General features: G+C 37.1%; 2 protein-coding genes across 8 annotated transcripts; one reads left to right on the forward strand and one right to left on the reverse strand.

Moving 5' to 3' along the window:
• Positions 1–1363: 1363 nt before the first annotated feature.
• Positions 1364–9015, reverse strand: LOC139152805 (uncharacterized). Of its 2 annotated transcripts, none has more exons than XM_070726140.1 (5): positions 8911–9015; positions 6571–6686; positions 5279–5536; positions 2788–2930; positions 1364–2178 (listed from the first exon to the last, which is right to left on the reverse strand). In XM_070726140.1, exons 2-4 carry the CDS (start codon positions 6634–6636, stop codon positions 2919–2921), a joined length of 336 nt encoding a protein of 111 aa, XP_070582241.1. In that variant the 5' UTR covers positions 6637–6686; positions 8911–9015; the 3' UTR covers positions 1364–2178; positions 2788–2918. The 2 variants fall into 2 exon arrangements, with proteins under 2 accessions (XP_070582241.1, XP_070582242.1); XM_070726141.1 differs by lacking the exon at positions 1364–2178 and adding an exon at positions 2338–2402.
• A 3930-nt stretch (positions 9016–12945) lies between these two features.
• LOC139152807 (TNF receptor-associated factor 2-like) lies at positions 12946–24337 on the forward strand. 6 transcript variants are annotated; one of them, XM_070726144.1, is made up of 10 exons: positions 12946–13254; positions 13700–13854; positions 16337–16407; positions 17241–17386; positions 19471–19539; positions 19869–19970; positions 20512–20676; positions 21017–21091; positions 21428–21514; positions 21893–24337. In XM_070726144.1, the coding sequence occupies exons 7-10, from the start codon at positions 20575–20577 to the stop codon at positions 22913–22915; spliced, it is 1287 nt and encodes a 428-aa protein (XP_070582245.1). In that variant the 5' UTR covers positions 12946–13254; positions 13700–13854; positions 16337–16407; positions 17241–17386; positions 19471–19539; positions 19869–19970; positions 20512–20574; the 3' UTR covers positions 22916–24337. The 6 variants fall into 6 exon arrangements, with proteins under 6 accessions (XP_070582245.1, XP_070582246.1, XP_070582247.1 ...); XM_070726145.1 differs by lacking the exon at positions 16337–16407; XM_070726146.1 differs by lacking the exons at positions 16337–16407; positions 17241–17386.
• Positions 24338–25163: the final 826 nt, after the last annotated feature.

Here is a 25163-nt window from a genome sequence, read left to right on the forward strand (position 1 = left end):
GCTGTCTGACCAGCGGTTATGAAGAAGAAGATTTTTTACCAAAAACGCCTTTTTTGGCACTAATTTGGATATTTTCAACAAGATCAAAAAATTGAAAAATCGGTTTCTCAAAATCATATAAATCATCTACAAAACAAATATCAAATCAGTAAGTATGGCGGTTCTCAAGATATTTGAGAGGACGGACGCCTCACAATTAGACATACATACATACATACATAAAGACAGACGCCGGACGGATACCCATCCCAATAGCTTCTATAGACTATAGTAGCTAAAAATAAGCTCATTCACACTAACTGCAGAGCTAAAATAGAATTTAATCATTTGATTCCATGTCTGTTCTTTTTAAAGTTATATTCCTTGAATACAAGTAAACAAGTACTGATAACATATATACTTGTAAATATCTATTTTTCATAAGCTTGTCAGACTGCTAAAGGTGTGCTTGTGATTTTCTGATAACATGAATTTTTACTTATTGCAAGCAATAGTTTTGATCTCCAAAGCAAGTTTCAGATGTAGTTTTGAGCTTTTGCTCTTGATAATGGAATGGGACTTCATGTACTGTATTCACGAGTTAGTCCAATTTGCAATAATCTGCAACATAAATCTGTACCCTGTCCACAAGTTGACATTGCCTGAAATCCATATCGCACAAGCTTGAAGATATATCTCCTTGGAAGCCATCATGTTTACAGCCTGGGGGGGGGGGGGGGGGATCAGAGGAATGTGAAGGGGGTCACTCAAAATATTGATAAGGGGGGGGGTTACTCAAAATGTTGAGAGAAAGAAGGTGCAAAATGTATTGAAACATGTACCTCTCAGATTGCACCACTTCACACATCAATTTCTACAAATTTTTACTCAGTAAAATTACACATTGAAAACACCCCTGAGATCACGCCAAACTGCACCAATGCACACTACAATTTCTCAAATTTTCCATGCAAGGGAGAGGAGCAAGCCCATCGGACACTTTCCCCATCAGCCTTCCGCATGTTCTTCAATCAGTACTTTCAAAGTCTACCCTATCAGATATCCCAGTGAGGACCCTGTTATGATACCCATCCATATTAAACAATACTGTATGTAGTTGTATACTGGTTATAGTGTGACCTTTGACATCTATGTTTTGTTGTGACTTTGAATTTCATTTTGTTGGTTTCACCTTTTTCAACCGTCATGAGATAACCAATGATTATCTAGCAGGGTACACTAGGATTTGAATGGTCTTTACTATTGCTGTATTTATGTAAATTATAGAAATACATGTATTGAAATTTAAGTTTTCAAAAGTGAGTGGGGGGGGTCAGTCAAAATTTCCATGTAAGAGAAAGGGGGTTACTCAAATTCATCATGGTTTTGGGGGGCGGGGCGGGTACTTGAAATTTTAGAGTTTCCGACAAAATTCCTCCAACATCCCCCCCCCCTGGCTGTAAATAATGACAGCTCCCAATGAAATTTGGGCTGCAGTGTAGCTGTATCTTTTGATGAATTTTTCACAATTTTTTTAATATCAACTCTAGTTTCTTGTTCTTCTTCTGAAAGCTTAATGGGAAACAAAGTACCTATATATATCATACATGTGCACATTGCAATGTTATTGACCAGTATATGTAAATCTGGGTCCTGATTGACATGTACACCTCTGGAGCAGAAAAAGTGATAATGGAATGTTTATAAACAATCATCACAAGTGACAATTACCTACAGGTTTGTTATTATACTACTGAGATCCCCATGATACTGAGGGGAGGCATGAAATAATAATTGTGTTTTCTCAGTGCTCTGAAAGTTGAATTTTTCCTCTCTTTGAGCTGGACTACCTTAAACAGTTCAGTGTACAAGCTGCAATATGATGATGCTTAGTATTGCGGGTTATATCTGTTAAGTTGCCCACTGTTTGTCTGTGGTAGGTGAAGTGGCCTTTAGGAGTTTTGATCCTAACATACATGTACATACAATCTGTGTGCTGAGCAGTGTAAGGGTTCACGTCTGTCCACCATACTGACTAATAGGAAATCCTCTACCAAATGGAGGTGCAATCCCACTGTCTTCATCTTGAGAAAACTGTCCCTGGTAGCTGGTTCCTTTCTTTGCGTGGTAAAATGCTGCCTTAAAGTCGGTTTGGATTTATCTTGCTTCCTCTTCTGCATGGATATACACACCTGTTCCCTAACATAGTAATAATAATAAACTCATGGAAGACAATCATGGACCAATCATGGAACATAAAACATATAATTTCTCTTCACAAAAAGTTAGTTTATTTGTGTGTTAAATATCAAAGAATTCTTGTGTAAAAAAAAAAAATAAATTTATTTTTCTCTCCGCTATATACATATTTCTCTAACGTAGACATCTCAACCACACCGTTTTCTTCTTGCTCAACCAATGTCCTGCGCAGTTTAAGAATGAGAATTGCTGTAACATGTATGCTGTGTATAGTATCTGGATGGATTAGTGTTAAGCTGATGCACCTACATAGTTGCTGTGGCAATGTCAATTAAAATACAGAAATGTATCAGTGAACCTGTGTTTCTAATTAGTATTCTTGTAATCGTAAACATGCTAGCTATATAAAGACAATTAAAATACAGAAATGTATCAGTGAACCTGTGTTTCTAATTAGTATTCTTGTAATCGTAAACATGCTAGCTATATAAAGACAACTAATATAAAACACTTTGTGCAAGTTACAAGATACCAGTTCCAGCACATCTTTGCAACAACCACTTGTGTATATATACTTGGGAGTAAGGACTGAAAAGGAAAAAAACTTACCTGTTGTTTGATCATTTCCATTCATCTTTCATTGTAAATGTCATGGCAAAGTCCTATTCAAAGCCCTCCACTTTGTTCTTTACTGCTCTTTGTCAAGGCAATGGTATTTCTCATCCTTGACATTGCAGCATTCACTGCTGATCCTGAATTGTAAACAGATAGACTCATGATTACAACTCTTTAAATGACAATGATAACCTGAATGATTAAAATACATTTGATGATGGGATGTTAATGAATTTCAAAACATCATAATGTCCTTAACCCTAATGATGATAAGCATTACACACATGTAAACATTCTAAATAAGATGACCCAGGTCTATCCACAATACAATTACTCAGCATCGCAGGTGACCCCGGTCAACCATCAACAAATACATGTACACGCTTAGTGGAGATGATCCTGGGCAATCCAGAATACAAATACAGGTACACATTATTGAAGATGACCCAGGCCTATCCTGAATACAATTACAAATAAAGGTACAGTGTTTTTATTGAAGATGACCCAGGCCTTTCCTGAATACAATACAATAAAATACAGGTAAACATTAATTGTTGAAGATGACCCAGGCCTATCATGAATACAAATACAGATACACATTATTGAAGATGATACAGGCCTATCCTGAATACAATACAGGTACAGATTGTTTGTATTGATGATAGACATTGGTCATCTCCCATTATGTATTCTACATAGGCCTGAGTCAGCTTACATGTACATACTGTGTGCATGTATGCGTATTGTGGATTGGCCTAGGTCATCTTCCGTTGCATATATTATGTGTATTTTGGATATGTCTGTGCCATCTTCCATACCATGTGAATGCATTTGGATTGAGGATAGCCCTGGGACATATTCCATATCGTGTGCATGTAGGCCTGGGTCATCTTCCATACCGTGTACATGTATTTGTGGATAGGCAGCGGTCACCTTCTGTCATGATGTGTACCAGTACTGAGTAACACTGTATTGTGGATAGGCATAGGTCATAATATTGCATGAAGATATTGCCCAGGATATTGTCCAGTTGAATGTTTACCATGCTGAACAACAAGCAGCACACTGCGACATGCTAAGTCGTGTTCGATTACAAGTAAGCAAAAACGATAATTGCACAGGTTGTCTGCAGAGTTGCAGGGTAGGACTAGTTACAAAAAATGAAAGTGTACCAGGAATAGTTTGCTGAATTTCCATGGCTAGTGTTTGAATAAGAGACGAATCAGTTTTTTTTTTCTGTAAGACATCAGTGGCCATTATAGGAAAAAAATTGTGAGACTGGAACGAGAGTGACGCTTTCTCACAATTGGTGAGAATCTCTTAATTGCCATTCTCACTGCTATCGGTGAGAATAGTTTAATTCTCACCATTGAGCACTGAGAAATGCACTTCTTGATGAGATAATAGATTCTCACCGATGGGAATGGAAATTCTCTCTAAGCACTGTGAGAATGGTAATTTTTACAGTGAGAATCAACCAGACTAATCATTCACTGGTGAGAATCAACCAGACTCATTGTTCACTTGCGAGAATTAACCACATTGTTTCACACCAGTGAACAACAAGTCTGATTCTCACCAATGAATGGTGAGTCTGGTTCATTCTCAGCTTAAAAGTACCATTCTCACAGTGCTTAGTGAGAATTTCCATTCTAACTGGTGAGAATCTATTATCTCACCAAAGAGTACATTTCTCACTACTCATCGGTGAGAACTTTTGAATTCTCACTGGTAGCTGTGAGAATTGACAAGAGATTCTCACAAATTGCAGGAAAGCGTCACTTTCTCTCTCCAGTCTCGCAATTTATTCCTATACACCCAGTTTGATTTGAAATTAAAGCATTCATTGTTTGGACTACCAATAGAAAGAGGCGACTGTTTACACCTAGTGTACAAAATGTGATTATCTGCAGTACACCTTCTCAAAGTGAACAGTTGGTTTAAAAATTAGACTCTGTGATTGGAGAACTGAAAGCACTTGATGACTGAGGCAGAAGGGAAAGGGTAGAAAGGAAACATCTTGAAGTTACCCTGTAAATAATGCAATACTTATGATACGTCTTGATACATTTACAAAAGTGCAAGTCACATAAGTGTGAAGCACACGGGAAATAAAATTTGTTGTGAATCCTATAAAGAAAGCAGTTTGTTCCATAAAAAATAGTTGTTTATTTTCATTGCCACTAGCTATCTGTGGTTCAGGATGGTCCTACTTAAATTTGAAAATCACAAATGTCCCATGGACCTGGTAATGTATTACTTTGAATGGAAATGATTATGGGACCAGTTTAATGTCATATTGTTACTGTAGCAACTGATAGGACCTGAGTATACAGCTGTCAGTTGGCCAAAATCACAGATGAAATTATATGTAATTTGGATGGCTATAGTTCTAGCTAGTCAACGTTGGTCTCAATTAGCCAGAATGGCTTAGTGGTAAATTTAGCCCGTGGAAACACTGAACAGGATATATGTAAGTACAAACCTGTGCCACAGCAAGGACCCACTGCCTTAGGAAAGTAAATATATTGATGAAAAACTCCCTCAATTCCATGGGTTTTTGCACTGCATTGATGACAACACCACCATCTCTGTTCAGTGTTGGCTGTTTGCATAGCCACACACTGTGTATTTGCTTTGCAATGGAGGATGGTATTGTCACCATGTTGTTTTTCACCAGGTTGTCAGACCAGTATCCAATGACAATGGGACGCACTGCCTCAGTAAGGGATCTCGAATCTGACTGGGTGAAAAGAAAACATTAACAAGGATGTAATGTAAATATTATCTCCTGCACATTGCTGAAATTACTTTACACATCAGTTCATCCTAAAACATGGCTTTTTATATTCATTAAGATAAGAAAACTTGATTGTTTATGACTTCTGTAATTTTAATTAAACCTTTCATCACTGGTATAACTTTGCACCAAACCCATTGTAATCACTGATGATTGTGCACCTTTTAAAGAAAACTATAATGTAGGTCAAGACGTGCATTCAAGCAAGTAGCAATAAATTCATTTATACATTATTTCAAGGGAAGACCTGGAACAGGCTCCATAAAATATACATAAAAATATGAATGCATGAAGTACAATAAAACAATAAACAACACACAACAAACTATGTGAAACTATTAAAAATATGTACAAATTTAGGCATGACATTCTGACCAGGCATCTGAAACTTTGACAAGATAATGTGTTGTCAATGGCAGGGTTGGAAATGCACACATCAAAGTAGCCATACATCTTTGAAGAGCCAAGTACCTAAAACCATTGAGTTTTATACTGTGAGTCTAAAAAACAGTGCGAGTTCTAGTATTTGTAGTTTACTGAGGAACATCAAAATTAACATGAAACATGATTGGGACAATCATACATATTATTAAAATATTCATATAAAAATATAGTATATAAAAACAATCTTCGATGATAAAGAGGCTAAAGGTTAAAATGCTTGCAGAATTCTTCATAATTATTTCAGCTGTTAGGATGCTATGTTTGAAACAAAGGAACTTCATGAATTTCATTTGCACTTGCTCAATTTTTTCCTGTTGATTTTTTTGCCAAGGAGACTACAGTACAGACACATATTCTAAAATACTTACATGTATTATATAAGTTATGTACAGAGCGTCAAGGGAGTTGATGTTGAAGAAAGAACTACAACTCCGCCAAATATAACCGAGCATGCGAAAAGCTTAACTGATAATGAACAAGATGTGCAGGAAATTAAAAATAAAAAATGACTAAAAATTTAAAACAAATCTTACCTGATGAAGGATTTGTAAAAGATCAGTTGTCAATCTTTTGATTCTTGTTCCTTCTACGTTCCACATACATATACCTCTGAGGCTTTACGACCAGGTTACATGAGGTATACTAACAGCTGTAGACAAATGTCAATGAATACAATTAGAATCTTGAGATAGTCCTATTTCTCACTGTCTGTACAATGGATACTCAACTTTATAATCATGGATATGTGTCAAAAGATTAGTAAAATCATATACTCATTCATTATGTATTACCATGCCACAAATACACAGTAATCATGGTTTGCTTTTATGTCCGTGAATATGAATAATAGTGCTAATATTGAAACTTTTCAGCAAAAATGTAAAAAGTCAATTGTACAACGATCATAATCAATCACAAAAACAAATGAAGTGCTTGTGGGCCAAATTATACACTTTTTAAAAATCTCCAGATTTGCCAAATTTTTTGGGTGGGCATGACTGTGCATCAATGCTTATTACATGCCTTGATGTGGGTGCAAATCAGTGAATTGATTTGAAAAGGAACATCCGGGGAGTTAGCGGGTCGGTGAACATAATGTACTGACCGGTTTTAATGGTTACCTGGGCAAGTGAAGCCCTTCAACGTTTTTAACATCCAAGTAGACACTTAATGATAGATGTAAAATATACATGTGCACACTTCTATTTGACTTTTGTTAAAATCCTTTCGATGCTGGTCGATAATGGTAAAATTGTTTGAAAATGTCCTGCATATATACGCATGTAACTAAATGTGATACAGCATTTATAACCATGAAGATATTGTTGCCTGAATACATGGGTTTATGTGCCCTCGCAGCAGGTTGATAATATCATGGAAATAACAGACTCTGCTCTGACCATTAATATTTATCTATAGGCTTTGGCAAGACTGAAAGCCAAAATAAGCATGCTCGCCAAGCCTTGTTAATTTTGGACTTTCCTCTTGCCCTTGGCCATAAATTAATGATAATGGTCAAGGCTTCTCCCATTTTTCTATTAATTTCATTTATTAAGGGTTAAAATAAGTGTGATAAGGCCATTTGTGTACAAGAAATTAAATTTGGAATTTCAGCAAATGCACTTTTCATGTATGTACACAAGGCTGCCAAAGGAACAAGGAACAATTTTTTTCCAATACAAAACTGACAACATTTTGCACTCTTTAGACTTTCGCCAAGTCTGTGGGCATGTAAATATCAAAAATGAATACATTGAAGCAATGAACTTCGCAGACTGGCAGGCTAGGTGGTTGGCTGGTGCTCAGATAGTGGGGTGAATGCCATTCCCTACAGACTTGTGAACCTTGCAGGGTTTCAGTAGCTATAAATAACTCATATAACATCAGGTAATAAATATGCATGACTAATCTTAATCTTAATCAAGCATAATTTTCCAACTCATTTAAAGTTGGAATAGAGAAGAATAGTGAGTATAAATATGCTTTCAGAATTTTAAAACAGAATTTTTAAACAGTCTGTGAATCTTTCTAAACATGGGGGATATTTTTGCCTTCCCTGGGGAATCGCAGCGGTACAATTATCATAATGAATCATGGTAATCTCCAGTCGTATGAAGTATCAGTAAATTTCACAATTGCAATCACCTTCCCTGATTTTTGTACCCATCACAGCTCTGCTCGGCTCCATACCCAAACCGGGTATTTGATTCCGCTCTTGCTGAAAAATTGTAATTTTTCAATAACATTGTTTCCAGAGAATGTTATCGTAGGAATTATAACAAAAGATGATTCATTCACTGGCAATTTTTTAGTAATTCTGGGTAAGAAATACATATATGATTGCAGAAGATGGCATAGAATACCAAGGATTCGACAATTTACAATAAGGGTATATGCAAGAAAGAATAACGGTAGAAAAACATTATTTTAAGATTCAGCGGTGAGAATAAGAACAGATTCTCACTAATTGCGAGAAAGCGTCATTTTCTCGCTCGAGTCTCACAATTTTCCCTATGATGCTGTACGTGTTTAGGCTTACAGACCACAGACGTTCTGTTGAGTGGATAGTTTGTAAAAGTGGAGTTTCCGCTACGTTCCGACGTTCTCCTCCGTAGCCTTATCACCATTTGAAGAAAAGGCTACAGAACAGAACGTCCGAACGTAGCATAAACTACACTTTTACAAACTACCCACTCAACAGAACGTCTGTGTTACAGACAAGCTGCAGTACAGTAGCTCGCGCTCGAGGTATTTGGGTCGGACGGCAAAACGTGACCTCGAGCCACTGTGCAGTTACACACACTGCCACACCAGCAGTGCCACGCAGAGCTAAAGCGGCAGCATACTGATACCATGGAGGTAGATATACTTACGTGGAAGAGAGGACTTCACCAGTCGACGAAAATACGTGATCATCAGCTGCTCCCCTACAATGGTGAGACTTGGCTGCAGTACGATGTACGGCCGAGTCGCCCCACGATGTAACAAACACAACTCATACGCGATCCCGTGGCCGCGCATTGAAGTGACTTGGGGATTCCTCGTACAGCCTCCGGTCACCGGGGTGACCCAGGCCTGGGGGTGACCGGGCGTTTGTGACAATAGGGCCGCTTTACACAGGCATATCCTTCCATGACAAGCAATCAAGTACGCCATTCATGGCTTTATTTTGACAATACATCAAAGAAACTCGATGTACAAATTTTACAGAATGCTTTATAAAATATAAACCAACACTCCTAAACATTACGCTTTCAAGTGTAGTGTTAATTTAGCTTCGCTACACTTCGCGACACTTATTCTCATTTGCATACAACTTCCCACCTCCTTTCTTGAATTAGATGGCTAGAATAAGTTCACTTGAATCAGTTTCATATGATGGTGTACTGCTATGGAAAATTGATGACTTTTCGAGAAAGAAACAAGAGGCTATTTGTGGCAAATCAGTGTCAATTAATTCACATTGTTTCTACTCCAGTCGTCATGGATACAAAATGTGCGCTCGCATTTATCTAAATGGAGATGGAAATGCAAAGGGGTCTCACGTTTCGTTATTCTTTGTCATCATGAAGGGCCCATACGACGCCATTTTGAAATGGCCTTTCCCTTTTAAGGTTACGATGACGTGGATCGACCAAGGGGACAAGCATCGCACGGACGTGAAATACAGCTTTCAACCGAATCCTGAATCGTGTTCTTTCAAAAGACAAACTTCTGACGAGAATTTCGCTGTTGGTTGTCCCGCTTTTATGCCGTTGTCTCGGCTTTACGACCAGGATCACGGATACATCAAAGACGATGCTGCTTTCGTCAAAGTAACCGTTGATACGTGTCCCAACATATTTAAGAATTTCATTTTGTTTCGAATTCTTGGTTTTATTCCGAGATCTTCACCACAGAACGAAGAATCCGCAAAGAAAGACCACAAGAGTGCCATTTCGTATTCTGAAGAAAAAGAGCAATCGAGACACAATGTACCTATTTATCTCTACAGGAACTTTGGCAAAGATGATCCTTCCTACTGGCTTTTGGACCTTCATACGCCGGGTTATGACTAGACCTAGACATCAGAGAGTGGATTGATGATGCATGCTCTTTGAGTTCGAATGAGAAGTAAATATCTAATTCGGTCGTCGTGTTAGATTTTTAGAAACTGTTCTCGCGTAAACGAGATGACGTCGTTGTCGAGACTCGTGATAGACCGGTATAGTATGTTTCCGAATCAAGAACAATCGGCGGTCACATAGATAGTTTAGAATTCAAATTTTTGAAGGAAATCGTTTCTGTGTGCGCTTGTTTCAAATATTGTGACCATTTCCCTAGCCTTTTCAACATGAAAGTGATTGCACATTGTTATTTTGAATTAAAATTTCATATAAAATGATCCTAGGAAACTTCTTCGTTTTGTAACGTGTCACGACTTTATTTTCGATTTACATCGCATGAAAGTATCGCATCTCAAAAACGATACTACTTCTTGCAACTTTATATATTTATACATCAAATAATATCACGATAGGGCTGAGCCCATAAGCTCAGTCGCGCAGAATAAGATTGGAAACGCAATTTCGATTGAAAGTGACAGTTCTCCGTTCATCACAATTGATGTAAATATTTTAGGCTGCTCTCCTTGATGGCCTCGCTGGCTACCCGTATGGAAGATTGTACAGCGAAGCGCCTCGTAGATCTACCCTCCTGTGCTGCTGTGCTTGTACTTCTCTAATTCCCTACCCCTTCTACCGCCGGCTGCACTATGCTAAACTTAGAGTTACAAGTCAAGGCGGTTGCTATATATTTAACCAAGAACGGAAATATATCGATGTGTTTTAATTTAATTTAATTTCCTATAGTCTAATCGGGAGCATTTCTAACGCAATGTTGATTGCTTGGACGGCCAAGGTAAAACATTTCTCTGGTACCAAACGAAAAACTTTGTGAATAATTTCATGTATTTATGTAGTACCTATGATGAGAGGTCTCGATGCTGTTGTGTTTCTTGCTGTAGAAATGTTTTCTGTTTTACCTCAAATGAAAGAATTATTAAAATATACTGATTTTTGGTGTTGGGTTTTTAATGTGGTGTCAACATCTGTAAATATTGCAAGCACGATTTTCCTGCTTTTTATTTTACCGTCTTGATTGAAAGCATTTATTACGTCGCGAAAATCTTTGAAATGGACAGTGTTGTCATATTATTCGCAACGTTTTGCTGCCACACACGCTTGCGAAATCTTGTCTCTGTCGTGGCACATTAAAATGTTGTTCTTAAACCTCACAATGTGGTAGACGATGCGTAAAATACCGCAAAGGAAAATCCCCAGTGTGCTATTTTTAGCAAATGGCAAAGCGATGACAAAAGGTTCAGTGTGCAAACATAAAGCTCACTGTAAGATAGTGTTGTTTACTAACATCCTGTGAGATCATGATCGATATCAGTAAATTACAGCTGAGCTTGCAGGATACATTATAGACTCTCACATACACCCCTAAGCACTTCTCCAACTCAGGCTATGCAAGCTCCCTTTGTCCCGGTTCGGAAGCGGTGACAGAGCGTTTCCGATTCCAAACTGACGTAAAACATGTAGTGCTGAATATAGTTTCGCAAGTTTACTCGAGGGCGTGTGACTAGAAACTGCGCTGGGTGAATACTGAAGACAATAAATATGGGCTGAATACAACTCAAGCTCAAGATATATAGGTACAATTTCTCATTTTAATCTATTTGTTGAAATGTCTAATGTTCAAGAAAGGGTAAATCTTTGTTGCTATTTGGTACCTTTCCGTGAATACAAATATTTTCTCACCTAATAATGATGGCGGTGTTTATTCAGCTCTCTCACATTCATTACATAAACATTTTCAATAAACGATTCGGAGTCTGTTAATGAGTGACAAGTCGCTGCTTGTGTGCTCATGTACACCATTAACATGTTAATTGAACAGTTACACTTATTTTCAAAGGTTCAAATAAATCTAGCCTTAAATATTATTTATTATCCTTTCAAAGAAATTAATTTCTTCTACAAAGTTCAAGCACAAGACAAACCATCCATCCCGGGAGTTATACATCATCACATGATGGCACGTGTAGTACATAGCACTTTCATCGCAATGACATGTACAGCGACCAAGAGTTCCTTCCAGATTAAAACTGAAAGTCAAAAGGCTTGTCTTCTATTAGTTATTTTATAGATTGCACACTCTCGTGTTTTTTGGGTTTCGTTCATTCTGTTCAAGCTGAGTCATATAGCGTTAAAGTTTCATTAAAAAGAAAAAGATGTAAAATAAAATGTTGACACTATATTTGCTTGACGTATTGGTATATAGGCGTAAAAGGAAAGAAACAAATCCTATCATGGCAGAATTTTTGCCAAATGTCCATGACAAGAAACATAGATCTTTGTTCGCTATCGTAAGTAACTCATGTATTTTATTTTTGTTTCCCCGTTTAGTTTTTGCTGAGTCATCACTGTCAAAATTCTGTTTTTAGAGGAAAAGAATAAAAGTGTATTGTAGCACTGTTACACTCACCAATAAGGCAAATAATTATACAGTTAAAACGTTATTTTACATTTTTAAATCAAACTTCGACGTTAAATGACTCCGCAAAACTGAATGAGCAAAACCCAAAATACGTAAGCGGGTGTTTAAGTGTACATTTGATTCAAATATTTGTTTTATCAAAGAATATTCTAGATGAATATTGCATAACTCAATGTTCCTATTGGGCCTGTGAGTCACGAGCGCATGTGCACGTAAACAAAACATTCATCAAAAGGGAATCCCCTAGCAAATATCGACGGTGTCACACGTTGAACTACGTACAAAGGTCGAAAATGAAATGTACGTTATCCTGTATCTGTTAGTCGATGTACATGAATATGATTCGTTTTTTCTGTGAAATAATAAATTCACCGGACATCGTGAAGACGCTGAACATGTAAATCTCGTTGTTATTATGTTTGACGGCTTAACCTGGTCCCTGGTATCATGGTACCTGGTAGCTTACAGAAAGATCTCGAACCCAGTATAGGTTAACGACCTATGACGTCATTCATGGGCTATGTATAAGAGACTTTGCGTATAAATACACACACAGGCGGTTGACGCCAGTTTCTATACTGGAGCATTGCAAAACACAGAATATAGTTTTCACGGAGAGAAAAAGTTGCCTCAGTAAAGTCATTCCGAGTCGACCCATATCAGCCGCGGCAGAAGTAAGTACATCTTTCTTAATTTATTTTCCTATTCATTTAATTGTATTGTCCAAAACCAAGTCCAATCCCCACTACTCAGCACAAGATTTTTGTTGTCGCATCTCTTACAATACTAGAATAACGTTCATCTGAATTTTGCAAATGGCACTCCGCATAACCGGCTTTTGGCGTTTAGTGATAATATCACACTGGTTTTGATGTGAATACCTAAATACGTGCGGTAAAAGCGTGAAGACACTGCGTCTATCTTATAAATTTACGGTAACTTTACTGTGCCCTTACATATCGTTATATTTAGGACTCAGGTCAGTAAGATGAAGATTACTACCGTAATACTAAGAGTGCATTTGACACGGCAAAAAAAATTGCTTGCTGACTGTACAATACTAGTTCGTTAAAAGAATATTTTCAATATACCCGTGACTCTTCCCTATTTTTTTTGCAGTTTTAGTACGCATGTCTGGATATCCAAAACACATATTCGTTCACCCACCCGCGGTGAAGTTTCTCTGTTCTCTGTGCTCAGACGTATTGAGAGATCCCGTTCAAACCATGTGGACATCAATACTGCCGTAAATGTGTCGATGAAAGCGTCAACAGGTAAAATACTTATTTTTCCATATCGAGGCTAAATTCTCTTTCCGCGGCTAAGATTAACGAGTCATCATAAATTGAATTTCTCGCTCACTAACAAGGTTTGTGGAAGTCATTTTAGGTACAGTATAGTTGTTGCAGCCAATGAGACCAAATTGGTGAAACCCCGTGTTTACCTCGCACGTCATAGTGATGTTAAAATTTTGACCGGAATTTGACCTCTGGTTCAATCGGTCAATATGCTGTTCATGCACCGATGCCCTGCATAACGTCTCTCTGCACATGCTTCAAGTGCCTTACATTCATTATAGATAATTATTCCTTTCTCGGCCAGCTCATTGTCTTCTGTTAATGTAGCAGTAAGTGTACCTCTTAGGCAATTAGATTGGTTTTAATAGAGATAGACACTCGAAACTCGCGTGTCTATGATCACAATGATAAATATAATTTTACATGTGCATCATTGTCCGATGAGCTTAGGGAGCCTTCAGTAATTACAGGGTGGGGTGGCGGGGGAATTGGGGGGAGGGGTCACTTTTTAGAAAACAGTTCAAGGGGGAGGGTCACTTTTTATAAAACCTACTTGGGGGGAGGGTCACTTTGGACAGAAGCTGATTTTATGGCCAAAACTTTGATTGTCCGTGTGATATTTCCTGAATAGGAAATCACCAACAAAATACGCACACACTTATAGACTGCCATGCATAATGAATTTACATTTGGTGAGATTCCAAAATCAAATTTCTTGCACAACCATGGACTTGTAACCATTCTAGTCTTATCAAGAACAATAATGAGAATAATCAAGCATACATAAATGCACATTTATCTAATTTTGTACTGAAAAAAAATTATTCATAGTTTCATCATAGACCCCAATGCATAGTGAATTGACATTTTGGTGAAATTCCAAAATCAAATTTCTTGCACAACCATGGATTTGTAACCATTCTAGTCTAATCAAGAACAATAATGTGAATAATCAAGCATACATAAATGCACAGATTTATCTAATTTGTACTGAAAAAAATTATTCATAGTTTCATCATAGACCCCAATGCATAGTGAATTGACATTTTGGTGAAATTCCAAAATCAAATTTCTTGCACAACCATGGACTTGTAACCATTCTAGTCTTATCAAGAACAATAATGTGAATAATCAAGCATACATAAATGCACAGATTTTTCTAATTTTGTACTGAAAAAAAATTATTCATAGTTTCATCATAGACCCCAATGCATAGTGAATCGACATTTTGGTGAAATTCCAAAATCAAATTTCTTACACAACCATGGACTTGTAACCATTCTAGTCTAATCAAGAAAATTAATATCAATAATCAAGAGTACACAAATGCAAAGATTTACCTATTTTTGTATTGGAAAAAACTATTCATAATTTCATCATAAACACCATGGATAGTGAACCAACTTTTTAGATGAAATTCAGAAATCAATTTCTTGTACACAAATGTTCATTTTACTTCCCTATTCAAGCAAAGTACATTTAAATACATTATCAAACATATATAAAATACAGATATAGCATGTTTTGTGGGGGTAAATTGTCAATAATTTGCCTGATAGACTCCATGTATTATGATTTGATATTTTTGGATGAAGCACTAAATCAGCTACATCTTGCCTTCTATAGTTGCACAAAATATGGTGACCCTCCCTAAACTGTATGAAATACCTATCTCTTAAAAAATTCTTGCGTGATAAATGCGACTGTCCCTCCAAAAACACCAGCCCTCCCCTCTGTAATTTGTCCCTAACATAACAATTGAACCAATTGTTATGTAAATTAGCTGATAGTGTTTTAGTTATTCCCGGGGAGAATACCGCAGTGGTGGGGGGGGGAAGGTCAAGTTTTAGAATGTCGGACAAGGGGGAGGGTCACATTTTAGACGGGAGGATTGGGGGGAGGGTCACATTTTACGGTACAGGTGTTCGCGAAATTCCCCCGGCATACCCCCCCCCTGTAATTACTGAAGGCTCCCTTACTGAATTGTATTCTATGGTTCAATCGCCAACAGAAGTGGGTTGTAACCCAATGTTCAAACTTTTTAAATCGCTTCAGCACAATTGATTTTGCCGTTTTTTGACGGCTGCTCTCTGCCAATTGCAAACACCCGCTTAAGCTTCAAATGTACAAAGTTAAGTATTATAAAATGACAGATAAAAAACGGATGTACAAAATCAATCAAGAATCTCAAAGATAGCCCATTTTACTCGCACTGTTACGAAACTGTATTCTTCATATGCAGATTCTATGTATATAATGACCAGCATTCAGAGCATTGATATGGACATCTACAGTACGTTCTAAATATAATCAGTTTGCGTAGATCCGGGGCATGGAAATGTGTGATGCGTTCAGCAATAAAAAGTAAAACTTCTTGTTTAACGTATTTGACTTTGGGCTTTAGTTTAGACTTCTCTCTCGAAAATTAACCACATGACATTGGCATTTTCCACGACAGCCTCCAAGTTGACAACAATGGATTGAGATTTTTAAGATGACGGAGAAGACCTCAGGAAAACACTAAAACAGGTTGGAAAGGGTGACATGACTTTGAGTGGGTAATTTATAAAATGAAGCGCCATATTGCTTTATAATTTAGCCGGGGAAAAACACTGTTAGTAAATGGCTTTCAATATATTTCGTATTTCTTGAGAGCCCCGAGACCGAAAACTTACATTGATGCAATTTGTAGTATCAATTGCTTATGCGTAGATCCGTAGTGATTTTTTAAAAGTTAAATATCCAAGTGTTTAGAAATTCGAATTCCAACCGTTTATCATGGAAGATTTATAATATCAAAAAGGTATTCTGCTGGACATATGTGCAACCATTAAGGTAGATAACGCCTCGAAATTGAAAGACGTAAACTTTTTCTCCTTGAGGAAACTTGAAATTATTTAAAATCGAAACCAAGCCGTAAAACCTGGGATCACAGTACAAAGTTCCACACTAGAGAGACAAATTACGCAATATTTCTAGACTCTTGGAATTTAAAATAGCCTCCATGCCTGTGTCAACTCTGGACAAAAATTAAATTTTGATTTCAACTAAAAGAAATCGGTGAAAAGTTTATTTTGTCATATGCTTGAAATAATTATCAGCAAGTGGCAGGCTATAAAAGTAGTGTTAAAGTTTGGTTGTCCGAATATCTGTCCTAGAGGAGCACGTAGGCAATTAATGCTGCATTATCCTTTTGGAACAATATATCCCTATAGGATATAGATCGCATTAAAACAAGTTAAGATTATCAGGTAAACGCAAGCCCTTTATTTTCAGGGCTATCGTCACACTAAAATATATTTTAGTTTCATTCCAGGGTCGTATAATGTGGAAAAAAAAATGGTGCAAATATTTTTTTTCAGATTTACTACGACACACATTGAACCGATGTTTGCTTGTTCCTACATTTCACCGGATGATTTCTTCAAGCCACAAATCCTTGTTTGCATCCGGTATGGTATGGTTTCCATGGTGTCAGTAAACGGGCAGACCATGGAATAGCATACAGGTAATTTTTCATAGTCGCAGATTGACTTTACAAAATATTCAAAGGTCTAAACAATTAAACATCGTTCTGTAAGATTGATTTGCTACCATTCCATAGCCCGTAACGAGTAGATTTCTGATACACGCTTATAGGTTACAGGAGTTGCCTGATTTCAGGCTTTCAAATAACGATTTCAAGAAACTGCTGTTTTGACTCTACAATGGGTCTAATAGGGATATTTTGTTGTTCAGTTGGCTAAAATTAAAAATGTAAGCTGTTGGTCTAGTCGTAGTAGTCAGCTGACTGACATCACCAGCTCAAACTTTGCTTATTTTGACAGATGATGTGGCCGAATTTTGTTAACCACCTCAATTCATGCCTCTTTCATAACGTAATGTTTGTAACAGTGGACTCCTTTCACTTGCAATATGCATGTCTTCTCAAAAATCGGACAAGTACAGTACGTAATTATTTTTGCACAATGCTAGAACCATGACGTCATTCTAATGTAATCAGCTTTGTCTGAACATGTCTGCCATGTCTGAACATATGCCAGAATCGATAAGGCACATGGTGAAAACATGTTTACGACACTTTTCAGAAGTAGACGTGCCAAGTATTCAGAAATGTACGTCAGTACATTCACAATGGAGTCCGCCTGGCTGATACCAAACAGAAGGCAGGGTGTGTCCTGTTATTAAGACTGTTGTCCTGGCGCTTTCACAGTATCATGATGTACGGCCAAGGTGTATTACTAATTTCTCTACCCGCTCTATCAGCTGTGTTAACCCTCTCGAAGCCTGTTAGAAATGTTACACTTTCTCTTCGTCCCGTCAAATGTATGTCGATGTGCGTAGACATAGTTTCAATCGTTGGCCATGCCAACAAGCCTTTTCCTCCCAAACAACCTTGGAGGTTTATATGTTTATAGTTTGTCGCTTGTCGGTGCTGTCGGAAAATTGCCAAATGTTTTGACCGTATAACCTCAACAATAGGGCCGAATGAGTTGAGGGTTGCTGGGCACTTCAACTACCAGTCTCGCCTGGCGCAGGAGAGTGAGAAATTCTAATTTGACAGGTATCAATAACTTTAGAGACTTTTGGTTAGTAATTTTGCCGAAAGCAGAAGTTGCAAGTGAGTCACAACCTCGTCGGAATAATTCCACGACTGCATTGATAGTTTGCCATGCTACTTCCATTAAATAGTGCTAAAGTTCGTCGCAAGTGGATGGAGTTTAGGGTTTACCTATTTCCAAATTGAGGACAGTTTCCAAAGTAACGCATTTATCGTTGTATTAACTCAGGCTGTCACCAATTGCTCATTCCCGATAACTATGTAAAACCAACCTAGAGGATATGTTGGTTTCTAGGTTAGACTTACATGCAGTGTAGTGGAATGAGTTTTAAAAGCATTGACGTAAGGTAACAGTTTCCATACCCTGTAAATGTTTATGCATCGATGCAGAATGCAGATTCAAGCACGTCACGAGATTATTATCATGAATGTTGTTGTGCTTCAGTTCTTCATATCAATAAATAATTTTCAAGATATTATCGAGGCCAGAGAAAACGATTAAATTGTTCCTCGAAATCACCGCTTCTCCTTCGGCCAATTAGGATTTTTTAGAAATTGTGGCAAATATATACATTATTACTAAAACGAAACGTGGTTCAATGTAAAATGAAAATAACGCGCAAATGTAAGACCCAACCCCACCTTTAGGACTTTAAAAGGACAAAATAGCAATTTTTTAATTAATTTTGGGGCATTTTATCGTGTATATTTTACAGTGTTTTGTGTTCCCCTTGGAGCATGTCGACATGTCCAGCAATTGTTCTCAACATTTCATGTATTAATGCCTCTTTTATTGTTGACAGTTTTTAACATCTTGACTTCAAGTCATCAGTAACAATGTAACTAGTTGGAGATTTGCTGGTTCAAAACACATTTAAAAAACTGTATAGCTTTGCCAAAATATCCGAAGAACAATATGTTTTCTCTCTGGCCCGATAAATAACTTTTTGGTACATTTCATTAGATTTTGGTTTCATCTTGCTAGATCTTTTTTCAGTTTGTGATTTCATGTCATTTCATTTCATCCTCAGAAACGGCATTTTCAAGTGCAAAGCGTGGAGATTGAAGATAACTGCGAGTCAATATTGAGCATTGAAGATGTGAGTATCCCCTCTTATCGAATTTGACTACTTATAATAGAAACTTGAGCGGTGAAGTATATCAATACATAACGTGCAGTCTCAATATCTGTAATATATAATGTCAACACTGTACTTGACTCTCAAACAAAATCGTCGGTCCTCTATTAGAAGAATGTCATACGAACGAGAGAGAGAGAGAGAGAGAGAGAGAGAGAGAGAGAGAGAGCGAGAGAGGAGAGAGAGAGAGAAGACAGAAAGACAACAGAGAGAGAGAGAGAGAGAGAGAGAGAGAGAGAGAGAGAGTTCTGCTTCCTAATCTTTAAGACCATTTTGTTCCTATAATATAGACTAACAGTGATCGAGCCATACTGAGAGAACTCAGTGATATCGAAGTTCGTTGTCAAAATGGTGGATGTAGGTGGACGGGACCCTATAAGGAATATGCCGAGGTAAGATGTCTTAATTTTATAGTAAAGGCAGAATGCATCCTGGAGACAGTATTTCGAACTCCATTATCTGCAATACACTTCTTCAATAGTCTGCTGCTCGCGAGAACTAACTTTGAAGCCTATGTTTTCACAGTCTTGTTTCTGTGAAAATAAAATGTTTTATTATAGAGTTAACATAGGGAATGGAGTCCATTTTGGATTTCAAATATCGGTAAATTTGAAGTAATAAATGTTTTATTATAGAGTTAACATAGGGAATGGAGTCCATTTTGGATTTCAAATATCGGTAAATTTGAAGTAATTTGCTTATCTGACACCAAAATGTGTACGGTCAGCCTTGATTGTGTGTTCTGCATAATTAAAGAGAATACCATCCAGGCAAGTTTTTTAAACAAAGAATGTGCAAAGGTTTACAACTTTCAGTCTAGAGGTGCCTAATACTGTAAGAAAATTTTATGTGTTACCAGAAAGTGTATAACACACTTTCAAAATGAATCAACGGACGTCATTTTACCTAGGTATTGGTAAATTGCTGTTTCAGGGACATGAATCACTTTGTCCATTCGCTACTGTCCGATGTATTCACGAAAGATGCAGGGCTCAAATGCGAAGGAAGGACCTCACGGAACACCTAGAGAGAAAGTGTACCATGAGACCGGTAACGTGCCAGTTCTGCAATGATGAAATGACGTATGAAGAATCGAAGGTAAAAACTTACTTTAAATTTAGGTCGAACTAGGTAATTCTCGACCTTCTCTTTTGACAACTTGAATCGAGTAACTTCTGAAGACAATGTGAGCTTTCTTTCAATGAATGAGGTGGTTACGTGTTGGACGGAGACAGTGTGGAACACGGGCAGGCAATAGTTTGAAAAGGTACATGTATACACACAGACAGAACAGACTGACTGACCTACCTATCTACCAATCGCAGTACACTATATCCATTCAGTCTTTGTCGTTGATGATTAGTAATATGGCATAATACAAGCATTCCTCATTTAATATTCACAAAATAACGGTGTTATCATTCTTCTTATTGTACAGAGTCATCATAAGCAGTGTCCAAAGTGTCCAATGACCTGTCAGTTCTGCGGAAGGAAGGACATTCTTCGTGAAAAGGTAAGCATACTTAATATTGTTTGTGAGGACAGACAAGAAAGTACATTTTCTTGCTAGCTGCCTATATTATACATTACAGGGAGTAAAAATGATGGTTCAGTGGTCAAGTGATGTTTTATACATGAAATGAGGCATTGCCTTGTCTTTAGATTTAAATAAACCTTTGTTGACACTGGAAAATAAGACTGAATATCAAATCAATGATTCAGCATAACTGCAAGTCGTCAACTGTTGTTCATTATAGGTCGTACACAATATCGCTGTATAGCAGTGCATACGCTGTTTCAATGAATGAGTTTTTGTGTTATTATCTAGTTGTTTTGTCTTCCTTTACAGATTGCAATTCATCAGGACTTTGAAAATGGAGACTGTAAGAAGAAACCTATTCCTTGTCAATTCAAGAGTGTCGGCTGTGACGAGATGGTAAGTCTAACATAGGAACTAGATACTGTGTAAGCTAAGAATAATAAACATATACAGTAAAAATATGAACGAAAAGAAAACAAGCAGGACCGATGTTTCATGAGGACCACACTCGTCGCAGTTGACGTAAATCAAAAGTTAATACAATTTTCAGAGTGGCAACTGTTGTGTCTGCTACTCCGCCAGTTAAAATGTTTCTAGTAAGTGCATGACAATATGGATATTTCACGATATTCGTATATTATGTTCGCCTGAATAAGATGTTTCGAGAAACGTACAAGAACTTCGTGATCGTATAATGATGATTTTTACTTTCAATTTCAAAGAAACATTGCAACTTTATAAGTAACATAATTTGTTGGTCTGTGCATATCTTAGGTCGACAAAGACAGGATTGAAGACCACAATTCAAAGTTCATCGGCAAACACATACTAATGGTCCTCAACGCAATTACTCCATTACTAGCAATCGTGCAAAGCATCAGAGATGACAGCGAAGTTGAAGGTTTGAAAAGAACAGTCGATGAGCAAGATAAACAGATCGAGTCTGTGGCATTGCATACCAAGAAACTGGAAACGAAAGTGACACAAGTACTGGATGAAAAGAGTGGTCAGTCCACATTACAAAATAGTTTATCAGTATCCCAGATTAAAATGACGCTTGACAAATTGAGTAGTTCAGTTAAAGAATTAAAAGACAAAGAAACTGTGCTTCACACTAAGGCTAATACTTTTGACGGTGTTGTCGCAGTTTTAAACAATCAAGTAGAACATGATGAGAACTTGATACAGACTTTAAGGCGTGAAAGAATCAGGGAAAGAGATCTTATCGAATCTTTAGAACGTAAAATTAAAGCGCAAGATAGAATCCTTGCTTTGAAAGATGTAGCTCTTGCAGAACAGGATCTGAGGATACAGTCACTAGAAATGGCTTCTTATGATGGCGTACTTGTGTGGAAAATATCTGATTTTGAGAGGAAACGACAAGACGCTATATCTGGCAAAACTGTGTCAATATACTCTCCTTGTTTTTATACTAGTCGTCATGGTTACAAAATGTGTGCCCGAATCTACCTCAATGGGGATGGAATGGGTAAGGGTAATCATGTGTCTGTATTCTTTACAATAATGAAGGGACCCTTTGATGCCCTCTTGAGGTGGCCATTCCGTCAAAAGGTCACTTTGATGTGGGTTGATCAAAATGATAGAGAACATTTAGTCGATGCATTCAGGCCAGATCCAACATCATCTTCTTTCAAACGACCAACCCAGGATATGAATATTGCTAGTGGCTGTCCTTTATTTATGCCCCTATCACAACTTGATAGTCCTAGGCATGCATATGTGAACGATGATGTAGCGTTCATTAAGGTGATTGTAGACACAAGTGACCTCGTATGAAAAATGCCTCCATCTTTATTTATTTATTTATTTATTTATTTATTTATTCATTCATGTTTTCTTGATTACTTGCTCATGTACTAACTGATGTACTTAATACTGAATTTACTTACAGACTAACTTTTGTACCATTATTTTCTTACCTCACTCACTTACTTAACTCAATGTCTTATCTATAGACTGAAGGGATGGCTCTCTAAAGTTTGCGTATATAAGATAACTAGAAATATAATTATTACATGAATAATACAATAATAACATCAATAATGACAATAACACTGTTCAAATTTTCTTAGGTATGAATATTAGACTTGGCCGAAATATAATCTTATTTTATTTGATTGTATTGCATTTAACATTGTTTAAAGATGGAAGAGTAAGAAGTGACATTGAACGTGCCTTTCCAGAACTTTAACAATCACACCCTTCATTAGTGAATTAAAAATATGCTGATTCTGTTACTGGCTCAGAACTTTCTTGTCTTGGGTACATTTACATTTTTATGGAAAACTATCAAATTGAATTTAAAAACATGTCAAGTAAGCAATCATAGTACATACGCCAAAATAATAAGTAAGTTCGCAAATTGTTGACGGTACATTTTAATCAGAAATACTTATGTTGAGTGTATTCAGATATTTGAAGTCTGATGTTTTACTCGGAACATGAAGGCGCTCGTTACTCATAGGTCATAATTGTGACACGAAAATTGGTGACGCTCTGTAGACTGTGCTTTTATTTATTGCTGCAAATGTAAGCTTGTGATGTTTATTTGTAAGGTATTTATTCAGGTTCCAGAATTCTCTGCTAAAAAACCTCAGCTTGTGGCTCTATTGAAGTATATATTTTCTGAAAGCCTAGGTATTCTAGAATGCTGTAATATTTATTGTGTAAATTATTCTTAACATAAAGATCACGTGACAGTCAACTTAAATAGCCTCTCGAAAATCGCTTTTGCCTTCCCCAATACAACGCTGCAATGTTTGAAAAATTCGTGATTAAAAGGTGTAGTGTCAGTCGCGCAAACTGCGTTGGTTCCGGCTGGCAATCATGTCCGTAATGAAAAACAACAAACTAGGGCAGATAAAAGAAATTTGTGACACATTTTTCGACGACATTATACTGTTAATTGTTGGTGCTAATTTCGACCGGAAACCCTGCAGAGGAACTACAGGGGAGGGAAAAAACATTTTTGAGCATTTTCAAATTGAATATCACATGATCTTCATGTCAACAATTTCGTAAGTCTTTCATTAGTACTTTTTATTTATTGTCGTAAACTGTCATTTTTTATTTACAAGTAAATATTCCTATCACTTGTCGAATGTTGGCTTATACAAGGGATACTGTCAATCTTATTCACAGTAGACATTTTGCTTTGTTTTTAAATAAATCTTAATAATGAATAAATATGAATGCACAGATAGTAGGCAGATGTCTTCTCCATCCTTGGGTATGTTCACAAGAGTGTGTGTTTGCATGCCTGCGTGTATTTGCAATTCCATTCAATTCTTGTTCTGAATCAAACGACAAGTGGTTGCACCGAGCTTGTATAGGGCTCACGTGAGCTCTTAATAGTCTCGTCCAGGATATCAATGGAGGCGTGAGTCTTTTTGCATGTCTTAGCAAAGACAATAACGAAATTCTAAGATTGACCGCTTATTTCTTTCGCCGAAAGAATGTTACATTTCTGAAGATGATATTGTCTTTACGCAAGGAAATTACTACTGAAATACAATTCCCCATTATTGATTTATGAAAATTGCTTAATATCATACTGAATACATAATTAAATTCTAATGCATCCAGAATTCAAAATGATGACTTTATCGGAGAAATTTAGTGCCAGGTATCACCATGTCTTTTACGTTACAGATTGAAGACTTTGATTAGGAAAGTCAAAGACCACGAATCTGGTAATCACTGAGGTGGCATTGGGTTAAGTGAATATATTTCTCGCATAGACAGAAGCTGTGCATTGGCACGCGTTGCTGATACAGATTCATGATTGTGAAATCTCGCCCATGCTGTAACTATATTTGGCGATCTCTTCATTATTTCTCCTCAAATTCCAAAACGACGTTGCATTCTTCTCATTCTCTTAGGTTATTATACGATAGCGGGGGACGAACAAACTTGCACGTAAATAATGGGGAATCCCCAACGTAGTTATTGACGTGACGTCATATATGAAATAGTCAAAGCACGCTAACCCACAATGACAACACTTATTGCAATGTCACTTGTG

Source organism: Ptychodera flava, chromosome 16 (genome assembly GCF_041260155.1).
Source record: "Ptychodera flava strain L36383 chromosome 16, AS_Pfla_20210202, whole genome shotgun sequence".
In the NCBI taxonomy this organism is placed as follows: Eukaryota; Metazoa; Hemichordata; class Enteropneusta; family Ptychoderidae; genus Ptychodera; species Ptychodera flava.

What these genes read in the sequence shown, in the direction of transcription:
- LOC139152807 (XM_070726144.1), top strand. Translation starts at nt 20,575, where the DNA reads ATGCGAAGGAAGGACCTCACGGAACACCTAGAGAGAAAGTGTACCATG. An exon ending in AGGACATTCTTCGTGAAAAG is followed by an intron (nt 21,092 to 21,427) that starts GTAAGCATACTT and finishes CTTCCTTTACAG; the next exon opens with ATTGCAATTCATCAGGACTT. An exon ending in GTGTCGGCTGTGACGAGATG is followed by an intron (nt 21,515 to 21,892) that starts GTAAGTCTAACA and finishes TGCATATCTTAG; the next exon opens with GTCGACAAAGACAGGATTGA.
- LOC139152805 (XM_070726140.1), bottom strand. Translation starts at nt 6,636, where the DNA reads ATGTGGAACGTAGAAGGAACAAGAATCAAAAGATTGACAACTGATCTT. An exon ending in TTTTACAAATCCTTCATCAG is followed by an intron (nt 5,537 to 6,570) that starts GTAAGATTTGTT and finishes CTTTTCACCCAG; the next exon opens with TCAGATTCGAGATCCCTTAC.